Source organism: Aphis gossypii, chromosome X (assembly GCF_020184175.1).
Source record: "Aphis gossypii isolate Hap1 chromosome X, ASM2018417v2, whole genome shotgun sequence".
Classification (NCBI taxonomy): domain Eukaryota; kingdom Metazoa; phylum Arthropoda; class Insecta; order Hemiptera; family Aphididae; genus Aphis; species Aphis gossypii.
Window position 1 is genome coordinate 28,480,466 of NC_065533.1, and position 12,480 is coordinate 28,492,945.

The following is a 12,480-nucleotide window of genomic DNA, read 5'->3' on the forward strand; positions in this document are numbered from 1 at the left end:
GCGTCTGTTATAGCCTGCCGAACAATGCTCATCCGCCTTTAACCACAAGGTTTCGGCACATTCCACCCGCTCCCGTGCACACGCTGGTGCTCGTTCGGGCTGTCGGCTACAGTAGTGCCTACTACTTAGTTTTCTGAAACGCCGTACGTATATCCAGACAGTTGGTAGCAGCACCAGAGGCCGCCGCAGCAAGCGTCAGCTGTTCAGTCCTTATCAGTTTTATCAGCTTATCACCACCAGATAAGATTATTTTGTTGTTGTTTTGTTTTGTTTTCATTAGTTAATTGTAAATGATCGACATCTTGTGTTACATACTTTTATTATTATTTGTATATATCTTTATGTCAATATTTTGTTAGGTATGATCATACCCCCCACCTCTTGTACATATATTTAATTTGTTTCACAGCAATAAACGTCCGTTGTCTTGTCTCTACATTTAAATTAGAGTTATTTTCTACACCCTATTTTTCCTGTCAAATATTATCTGCACATCGCAAGTACCGCGCGGCCAGCTTGCGAAACCGACTCAATAGCTCCGCGACGGAGCGACAACATATTACATGTAAAATTATAGCAATGTAACCATAGTAACCCAATAGTATAACTAAACAAAATTGTAATATAGTATTATGTAACTTTAAGAAAACATATTATTGCAATTATTAGAGAAATGGGAGTGAGTACCAGACGTATTATGTTGATAGTTTAATAATATAAAAATGACGTAAAAATATTTTTAGGAATTAAAGGCAACTACAATAAAAGAAGCATTACTCAAATGGCAGGAAAAAAATAAAGAACCACTTGCAGAAGCTGTTTATGTAGGCTTGCAATTCCAATGGCCCCCAATTGAAAAGATGGATGCGAACCTATCACTTTTAAAGAATTGCGAGTAAATCAAATTTAAATAAATAGTTGTTTCATTTTAACGGGTTATTAATAAGCTACACCATTGGCGTGTTGTATATTTATTTTTTAATTGAAAATTAAAGTACCTAATAATATAAGTGCATACTTGATATTATTAGTATTTTGTAGTTTAATTTTAAATATTTTTTAAAGATAATTTTCAATTTATTTTTTTGCTGGTTTGTATATATTAATGTTTTTTGTAGGAAATTATCACTAAGCACAAATTGTATTGAAAAAATAAGTGGTCTTGACACTTTAAAAAACTTAAAAATATTATCATTGTCACGAAATAACATAAAAAGTTTCAATGGAATAGAAAAATTGGCTGATACTTTAGAAGAATTATGGATATCTTATAATTATATAGATAAAACGAAAGGTATTATGGGCATGCATAAACTGAAAGTATTATACATGAGTAATAATGCAATCGATAGTTGGAGTGAGGTGCAAAAACTTTTAAAATTGGAAAATCTTCAAGAGCTTATATTGATTGGTAAAGATTATCTTTTAAACATTCATAGTTTTTATGATTAAAATTAAATGAGATTATTATTATTATATTTAGGTAATCCCATACAAGAGTCTATGGAAGAGCAGGACTGGCGTAATGAATGCATTAAGCGACTAACGCAAATATCAATATTGGATGGAATTCCTATAATAAGAGAATAATAATCATCATCAGAATTTTTAAACAATTAAATGTCTGTTTGACAAAATATTAAATTAAATAAATTATTATATTTCATAAAAACCGCTAGTAATAATAGAATTATATAAAAAAAAAAAAAAATTATCAATAGTTTAAAAAATCTAATTGTCAAACACTCAAACCGATTTGAGTTGGATATCCACCACATTTTGGTACGAATTTATTATATGTTTTTTTTTTCAATAGTAAAACCTAATATTTTTTTATCACTCGCATACATTTTAAAACACTTGTATACTATTTGTTTTTTATAATAATAAAAATGATGTATATCATTCATCAGTATTATAATTTGTTTGTGCTTGTCATAAAAACGTTTTATTATTTTTCAAATGTCACCATAATATGTGTTGAATATATTTTAAGTGTTGTTAAACGTGTGAAATACCAAGAAAAAGACTAGCACATCACAAAATGCCCGCTACTAAGTATTTAATTTTATTTTAAGAATCGTTTTATTAAAATCTTTAATATTAAATAGATAGGTATATTTATTGACAAAATTAGTAAATTTTCATTAATGGAGTAAGATCAAAAATTTTAATTCAGTAAGATTTGATACTAATTTGAATAGGTACCTATCTTATAATATAAAAATTCCATTCATTATACTCAATAGGTACTCATATTATGCCATTTTGGATAGTGACTCATTGAAAGCAAATTATAAATAGTGCGATTGGGTATAGTATACGATATATGATTTGTATAAATCTTTTATAAAGTAAATATATTATTATAACAGTGGATGGTATTCAATTTTACGTTATACTGTTGTATATTATACTACCTATACGTAGTCCATAAAGTGTAGATATCAACTTTGGTCATATTGCAAAATTGGTTGTTTGTAAAAGGTATTGACTTAACGAGAATCATTTAATCATCAATACTTAATTACACTGTCGTCTATCCGTCACACGATTAGATTATCGGTTATTATTAAAAACTAATTAATTAAATATAGTTTAATTAATGGTGTTCAAAATTATATTACTTATATCTACTCATTTAGATGGTGATTTAAAATTATAGTTGAAAATAAGTCGATCTTGTTGTAATGATGTATAATGTATATCATATTTAATTATATATAATATTTATCAAATGACATTTAAATTTAAAGATCATATTATACCTACATCATAATTATACATATTATTCAGACAACATTTATTATAATTATTATATTATATAATATATAGAATATTAAGACAATAAATTTTACTTTAGATACAATTATACATACACAACACACACACACACACACACACACACACACACACACACGCCTAACATTAGATATAAGGAGACCAATTTTTAGTCACGATTCCACGATTCTTCGGCGTTATTATTGTCTTTTTGTACGGATGGTCAAAAGCGAGAGTAAAAGACTACACAGATCTTCTGGGCAGTAAAACATAGTTAAGTAGTTTTATATCTGGTTATAAACGTTTGCAATAATAATTTGAAATATATGTTTGAATGTATATCAAAAAGTTAAATAAAATTAACAAGTAGGTAGTGATTCAAAGAAAAGTCTTTTTACTCTAAAATATAAATCGGTCATCTCATTTCATATATCAGACGCTAACCACGGTTTCAGCAAGCAAGTCGCTATTAGGATTAGAGAGATAATATTACTAAAGTATAGTATAATAAGTAAATGGTTTAAATCATCATTCATCCCCAATATTAAAGTGTCATTTCATTCATTACTTGTAATATGTATGAACTATGTACAAAAGTTGTTGAAGCAATAGAATGTTTAAGAAAACAAGAACCACATTACGACTAAATAGATATTTGATCAACAAAATACCTGAATATTATGATAAACTGAATTTATTTATTATTATTATCATTGATGGGTATTATACCTTGATAATTAATGACAGTTAGGTATATCTACTTTATAGAATTTGTAGTCCCCAAGCCCCTGCTAACTATATCTTCAAAGACCGGACTTTTAAAATACTGTAAGCACAGCTAAAATAAAACTTTGAATTAAATCATCAAGTTTAATTAAGTATTAATATTGAAAATTGTATTCAATTTCAACTAAAGACAATAGGTATAATTAAGTAGGTATAGTTTTAAATATAAATAAATACATTTTATCATAAATATCTCTAATTTTGATTAATTTCATAGGTACCTACACGATGTTCATATTATGTATAGATAAATATAAAGCAATTGTATTGTTTGAACCAGAAGATGATAAGCATTTATTAAAATTAATATGAGAACGACAGTTGCTAATTATTTTGACAGTGTAGAAAAATGTTTAGATTTTTCTACACTATTTAAGTAGGTATACATAATATATGTATTGTGGAGAATGAACTGTAATTAAAGAGTACGGAATCTTATTTTTAGAGGAAAATGAATACTGCAAGTAAAAATGTGTAAACAGGGTGTTCCAAATTGCATGTGACAGCAGATTTCAGCATAATATACTATTAATAAATTGATAATTCGATACCCACTACCCAGATTATCAAAGTTGTACAACAGTAGCACTTTTAGTAATGTAATGATATGTTCAAATTTACATATCATAAATTTTGTAAATTCGTTATTTTCATTTAATAAAATATATAACGGTCGAGTTGTCGTACGCATGTAATAAAATCTAAAATAACCCCAATAAATCATGTCACTGGTGATTGGAACGATTCCTATTATCTAGTCTCGTACAGGACACTGTACGGGATTATAACGGTACAGCGCAACACATGCAACTTCTTTCATGTGCCGCCGGAGACGGGGGATGGTCCGGTCAGGGTCGCTTTCACCAGGGAAAAAGACAATTTTCTTTGGGGACACCGACACCTTTGATCGGGCCGCCGATGACTCTGGCGGACCTGGCCTAAATCGTCTCCTCTCATCAGTGCATGAGCACCCTCCATAGCGAGAAGTGCACGAGCACATCCAAAACATATAAGTGCACGAGCACCACTAAAACAGACAAGTGCAGGAGCACAGCAGACTTACTCGCAACCACTCAAAGGACATTGCCTACGACAACTTTACTGTTTCTTTTTCCTATAACGAAATTTGTCAAAGTGTTTAGTTATTTCTTTCTTGAGTGCTAAAAAATTTAATAAATTCTATCCTTGTTACGTCGACTGCAACCAGAGACAGCTGCGGACAAGGTAAGGTGCATGCGCATCCATATTTAAACAATAATAGTATTATAGAGTTTACTTGATCGTTCTCGAAGCTCGACCTCGAGAACCCTCCGACCATCAGGAGGAAGGTGATTCCGCAAATTTAAAGTGATAAAACATAGGCTAAAATAATCGATAAATTTCTAATAACTTATAAATATATTTGAGGCAATCATTCAAGGCTTGTGTCCCTTGTGGTTGCCGATACAATTTATTTAGACTACTTCGCGTAAATCAAAACATTACTTTTAAAAATAAAAATATTAATCACATATTAATATTTTTACCTTAACTACTATTCTTATTTTTAATTCCTTTATTTTTCCATGTTATTTATTTTTGCGTTATTACAAAGTGGCGCCCAACAGAAGTTCAGTTAATTTTTTCAAATAAACTGAGAATTGATCAAGTACACTTTACTTAAATACTTAGTTATCTTATATATCATATTACTAACATAAGTTAAAAAAAAAAAAAAAGGATATATAAATATATAACTAATTAAAAACGGGATATAATCAAATTAAATTTTAAGAAAATCTTATTTCTTTTTATTTTAACCCGTAAATATCATAAAAAAAAAAATAATAATAATAATATTATATATACTTGTAAATCTTAGAGAATTTACAAGCATTTAATACAAAAAAAACAGCTATATTTATATATACTTGTGTGCATGAGCGCATGTTATAATTATAATATATATTTGAATGATCATTATATATTATAAGATTAATAGACAATATTTCTAGTATTTAAGTAAAACATTTTATTTTAACCCGTAAATACCATAACAAAAAAAAATAATATATATACTTGTAAGTCTTAGAGAATTTACAAGCATTTAATACAACAAAAAAAACAGCTATATTTATTATTTATATATACTTGTGTGCATTAGCGCATGTTATAATTATAATATATATTTGAATGATCATTATATATTATAAAAGATTTTATGAATCAAAAAAGTTTTCAAATAGACCATTTTCCCCTAATTTAAAAATAACGATACTGAATAGAGCTTAACTTACTTTTTAGAGTTTAAAGACACTCAAAATTTAAATCATAAACCATCGTATCGATTATTTAACAAGCGTTTAAAAGACATATAAAATAAATATTCCCAATTATAATTATCAAAAAATTTAGTTTTTTTTGATAAGATCAAAGACGATATATATTAGAATAATAATAAGTTTAAGCTTCAATTTTAATGATTGAGTAAACTAGGTACCTATTTACATTAATTGTATGTACTATTACATACTATTATATTCATTCAGCTCATAGACAATTAATGTGTTTACAATTATTTACTTATATAGTGATATAACTACCTACTGAATAATAAAGTTATTTCTGATTTAACACTCATTCAAAATAATGTATTAAATATTTTCATTAAATGATTCAAGTAGTAATATTTATACTGACTTATTTTATCACCTTCTAGAAGAAATTTTTTTATTCGCATTAAATAATAAATATATATATACATATTATATATATTATATATTCATACCATTGAGCAATTGTCATTTACAATTAAGTTCAATCGTTTTCCATACGAATAAAACAAAATACAAAAGGGCAACGAATAAGAATTTGATATAATATCTAAGAGTGAAAACTTAAAAATGTATTATAGGCGCACGAAATTTGAAGGCAAAAGATAATATGCTTTTTGTAACTTATCACTGTACTTATTTTACAACACAGTATACCTAAAACACATTTAACATAGTATACTCATAGGTATATGCTATAAATTACATTCGCCAAAATACCTATAAAAAAGTATATAAAAAAATCAATTAACAATAAAACATTATTCATTCAAAAATATATAGGTACAGTAATTGATTTTCTAAAACAATAAAAGTATATACACAATTAGTCGAAGTGATTCATTAACACATAAAATGTATTATTATTGTCTTTATTATTAGTTATTTTAAGTAGGTAACCTTGTATTAGCCTAAAAATTGTTATACTGACATCACTAAACTTATTACGATAATCAAATCTATCGTTATATAATTTCGATAAACACTCGTAAGAATCATAAAATATTTTTGTTATCCACAACTTTCCCTAGAGAAAATCAACACATGAAACGTTGAACGTTGGCTCTAAACAAATATATTCTAGAAATATTTTTTGGTATTTGTATTTAAATAATTATTTTACTTAAGAAGAAATGAAAAAAATAAAATCAATAATTAAACAAAATAGATAATAGTGATATGTTATACAATGTGTACAATATTAACAAATTTGAAAATACATACATTAAAATATATTATAATTTAAAACAGTAAGAATTACTATGCAAGACATCCGTCTCTGACCTAGAGTTCTCACATACAGCGAGTTACAAAGACAACAAAAAATAGGTATTCTGAAAAACAACGAAAACAAAATCAAACAAAAACAACGGTCCACAAAAAAATTAAAACTTGCGCAAGAACTATTATTAATGAAATTAAAAAATGGTAAAGTTCTTACACAGTAGGACTTTTTTGAAAATAAATTATTGTAAATTTTTTTTCATATTTGATTTATACTTGAATAGACGTGAAGATACAATGGCAACAACATAATAAAATATATATATTATTATAATATATAAATAATATTATAATACTGATTCATCTAATTTATCCAGAACAGTTGGAGCTTCTTTCAACAATTAGATTTCCAACAATCATCTCCGCAAGTTCGATACTTACCGTTGCGGGTGTGAATTCATCCATCAAACAAACGGGAACAATCATCAATAAAGAAGACGTAACGACAACGACAAAACTAACAAGACGAACAACAATATTAAAAGACATATAGGACGTATATGTAAATATTATAGATAGGTAGATTTTCAATGGTAGGCATACTTAGAAAATGTGAAACCAAATATAACTAACCGAATTAAATATAAATATCACTATAATTAAATTATACGAAGATGATGAAATAGCAATTGATTAAATTAATATAAGACAGTACTATCTACTTTCATTCGATTATAACAAAACAATAAAACAGCAATTAACGAATTAAAATGAATACTACGATAATTAGATTATAAAAGATGATGAAATAGCGATTGGCCAAATTAAAATAAATACTACGATCATTAGATTATAAGAAAATAATTAGACGATAATCAAATTTAAAATAAAATATCAATCGCACAATTACAAATTGACCAGATTATCTACATCCATAAATAACGCAAAATACGTACGACGAAAACGACAAAACAAGACATATAACAAACATATATAGGACGAACATGTTATTATTTTTATTATGGTTCAGATTATTTTATTATTCCTTTAATGTTTCACAATTTAAATGATCGACAGATGTGAAATAAAAATAAATTTCAGCCTTGTCTAATTTAAAACATCAATTAATAATTTGGTTTATGAGTGAGGGACCTCTCTTTCTAATACTTGTATACTACTCGCGCCCTCTAGTTTGCGTCTATGCGGCTTGTCGACCATGTTGTATGGGTGAGTAGGCGACTCTACACATACCACGAGAACGCGTTGAGTGTACGTTATAGGAAAAGAACACTATCACGCTAGGAGTTTGTCTTGTTACATTATATTATGTACATAAATATAAATTAATATTTTGATTCTTAATCCTTTAATAGTATTTAAAACTCAATGAATGCATTTTTATTAATGTTAATTAATAATTATTAATTATGACACCTTTTTAAAGTCCAAACATCTTTTGATCATAAAGCTTTTGTCTAAAGCTAGATGTTTATTGATTAAATAAAATTTATAATTTAATAATATTATTATTATTATTATTATAAAAAAATATTTTATTAAGTTTGTTAAGTAGCTATATATATAAAAATAAAAAACCTTAGCCTAATCCTTAGCAGAATAATAAAATGATATTAAAAAAAAATTGATATTTTAGCAGTTTATAAGGATGTAATAATAAAAAACACTAATAATGCAATTTTAAAATATGATGTACAAAATACAAAATATTCCATGTTGATTTTTAAAATGCAGTCATTAACATAGAAAAATATATAGCAAATGTGTTTAAATTCATATTCATTTGGCTTCTTTTAAAAAGTAAACTTTTTTTGAAATATGTTCTATTTTTCAAAAATGGAAGAATGATGTGAAAAACTATTTAAGAAAATAAAAAGAAAAATTTCATGAAATAATACGAAAAAATATAATATATAAAAGGAATAAAGGATGGCAAACTACTTAATTTAAAAGGAAACACAACTCATTTTTTTTGACTTTGGTAAATTTTGATTTTGTACCGAGACTAGCGCTCCTTTGCACAGTTGGTGCGTAGTTTCTTATAAAATAATAAAAAATAAAAAGGTAACCTGGATTGGAATGGTTAATATGCATTGATTTCACACAATATATAATAGGGAAATTACATAACCATGAATAATAATGTAACTTCAAGGATTAATTAAATTGTATATAGGTATTGAATGGAATTACCTACAAATCCGCATAAGAAACATAATCAAAACAAATAAAATAATAATAATAATAATAGATAACGTCATCCCTATAAGTACAAATACAAATATAATAATACCAATAATACCATAGACTTATAATATATAGACCGCACATTACGCTCGTTTTGTGTAGAACACCTTGAAACCAACATATGGGCAAGAGAGATCATAGACATGATAATGTCTATGAGAGAGATAGGCTCTGACATTACTTCTTCAAGGAGTTTATAAACAATTTCTTCAATATGCTATGATAACATTTATATTACAATGATAAAATGATGATTACCAAGGAATATTATAAAATTGCTTATAATTTCCTTGAAAAACTGAAGTTCGAGTCCGTCTCTCTAGCAAAGTTTGGTTAGGTCAATAAATTTCACTGATGCGTGGTCTATATAATATTATAAACCTATGGATAATACAAGGTAAATATAATAAAATGTGAAATAGCTGATACCGTAATGCTGATATCATGGTCGCAGATGACGTGGATGACGATAAAATGGCGGCTTCGAGGGCACATCAGCGGCACACGCGCGATTGTTAAATCGCGAACCGTTGAAAGTAAAAGTGTTTTAAACGGGCGCACGCCGACCAAAACAGTGGCAATGTCCGATATTGGGCGACACACGGGGTTCGCACAATCGCCAAAATGATATGAAACCTCTAGGTTTCTATAATGAAAGCAAATTAGCACAAACAACAACACGGTAACGGGAGGCACACCGGGCACGAACAAAGAACCAAGACGAAACTTAACAAAATGCGGTTCGTGTAATGGCGGCATACGGGCACACACATCAAACGATGACGAACCTTAAAACCACGAGGTTTGTGTAGTGGCGGAACACGGACACGCACAATAAAACCAAAAAAAAGTCAAGTCCACACGAATTATATTGACAAACGGCACACAAAGCACGAACTACAATACGGTTGACGTACGACACGATAAGGGCACGAATCCAACGGCAATGGAAAGTAAAACGAGGTTTTAAAGGCTACCGGCACAAAAGGTGCCCTTTTGTGACGCCAACAACAGCGAGCGACGGAATATATGTACGTCCGACTCGGCCGATGAACAGAAAGAAACAAGAAACTGGTCGCTGACGAAAACCGCTTGTGTCCCGTCATTATGTGTGGCCAACATGCAGTGTTGCCAACTCATGAGGGGTGTGCTCAAACATTTTGAATAGAAAAAAAAGCATAATCTAAAATAATTCGGCTGAGTGTACTCAGACAGTAAAATGCATACAAAATGTAACTTGATAGTGATAAAAAATATGATAATACTTTTTAAAGATGTTTAAAACAAAAATAAATTTCTTTTAAATTTTAAAATGCTGAATGCTGATATTACGATTATATGAAATATTTTAATTTAATTATTAAATTAAAAATAAATTATTTAATATTTAATTTTTAATTTGTAATTATATGTCTTCGGGAGTAGAGTACGAGGACAAAGAAAAAACACAAAGATAAACTTAACAAGCAAAAAGGAGAACACTGTGGAGAAAAGACACTCGTAAATTTTAATAAATATAATTTACTGAATCAAATTGACATTTTCATACCTATTTAAAATGCACGATTTTGAGCCCACAAAACTTAATTTTAAAAGTATTGGAACATCGTAAAATTACTTAGTAGTAATCAAAGACATGCTGTACAGTGTACACTACATAACACATTCACTTATAATAATCAGTGGAGTACTTTAGGTTTTTTTTTATAGTGTGTCCTGTCTCCTGGCAATATATTTTCTCCACAAATATTCTTATAATTTTATCACGAATTCATAACTAATTAAAATACACCTTATAAATTGTAATTTTCTTGTAAAAAATCTTAGGATTGCTACTTGAATTTTTAATTGTAAGTATGGCAGGAACCATCAACCAATAGTATAAACAACTGAATTAAATAAATTAGGTAATACTAATTTAACACTTAAATTTATTGAATAATTTCTCATATCAGTATATTTAATTTTGTATAATCGTATATTGTTGTAATCGAATATACTGATCTATCCTTTGAGTTTATAGGAAGTTCCTTTTTATTTTTCCTCAATGTTCCTACTATAGTTAATTTATGATCTTTTAACATTGAAATTGCCAAGTTGTAGCTACCAAACCAATTATCAATAGTAATATTTCTATTAGAATTGTAAATAGGTACACATAAACGTTTAAAATGTATAAATAAAATTGTTGAACTATTCGTATCTATTTCTATACAAACATAATATGAGTATCATTTTGTAAAAATCAAGGCTATATACCTTCGCTATATTATATAAAATTTACTTTATAACTATTATATCCGGTTACATGTGAGTATGCAACACACATATTATGTACAGTGTACAATATACATTATGTACATTGTACCTATGATGATTGCGATTTGCGGTAAATGCACATGAAAATAAATGCTTTCGACCACAGTTCGAAAATAGTAAATACCTACTAATATCCACCCATAACGTACAACAATGCATTAATTTCATAGTATTTTCGTAGGTATCGTTTTAATCGGTATACGCGCACGGCAGTACGCCATACAATTTTTATTAAAATATTATTAAACTTTAAATACCTACTACCCATATTTTTAATTATTCTTGCTATCTACCTACATTTTAAATATGAATGTGATTTAATCATCATAGTAATGAAAACAAAAACGATATCACCAAAGTTGAAAAAATAAGGATTTTTATGGTTACACAAGATACATTAAGTTAATTAACGATTAGAAAAAGTTACAAACCCTAACTCTAATCCTAGGTCGCATATTAAATTGGTTAATTTATTTAATGGTTTTCTAAAATGTAATTAACAAATCAATAATCATGAGTCACTAAAATAATGTTAAAGAAACCATCAGCATACTTTTCATATTTTATTAAATGAAATTTATTATTCTGACTTTAAGGAGTTAATTGTTATTTTTCAAAAAGAATTCCAAAAATAACAATATTTTTACAATATTTTTGAACGTAGATATAGTATCTTAACTATTCAATTCATCAATATATAATATATTAACACAAACAGTATAATTTCTGCATCAATGAAACATATGCTTTGTTACTATGTCTGCTGTAATTAGTAAAATGTAATCCTTGATGA

General features: G+C 27.6%; 1 protein-coding gene across 1 annotated transcript; it reads left to right on the plus strand.

The window, feature by feature from the left end:
• The first annotated feature begins 551 nt into the window (after positions 1–551).
• On the plus strand, positions 552–1,672 carry LOC114130514 (dynein axonemal light chain 1-like). Its single transcript, XM_027995505.2, has 4 exons — positions 552–679; positions 744–895; positions 1,119–1,411; positions 1,484–1,672. Exons 1-4 carry the CDS (start codon positions 674–676, stop codon positions 1,588–1,590), a joined length of 558 nt encoding a protein of 185 aa, XP_027851306.1. The 5' UTR covers positions 552–673; the 3' UTR covers positions 1,591–1,672.
• Positions 1,673–12,480: the final 10,808 nt, after the last annotated feature.

Excerpts from the sequence above, each read along its gene's own strand:
- LOC114130514 (XM_027995505.2), top strand. Across the intron at positions 896-1,118 it reads TCACTTTTAAAGAATTGCGA|GAAATTATCACTAAGCACAA; the intron begins GTAAATCAAATT and ends TGTTTTTTGTAG. Across the intron at positions 1,412-1,483 it reads TCAAGAGCTTATATTGATTG|GTAATCCCATACAAGAGTCT; the intron begins GTAAAGATTATC and ends TATTATATTTAG.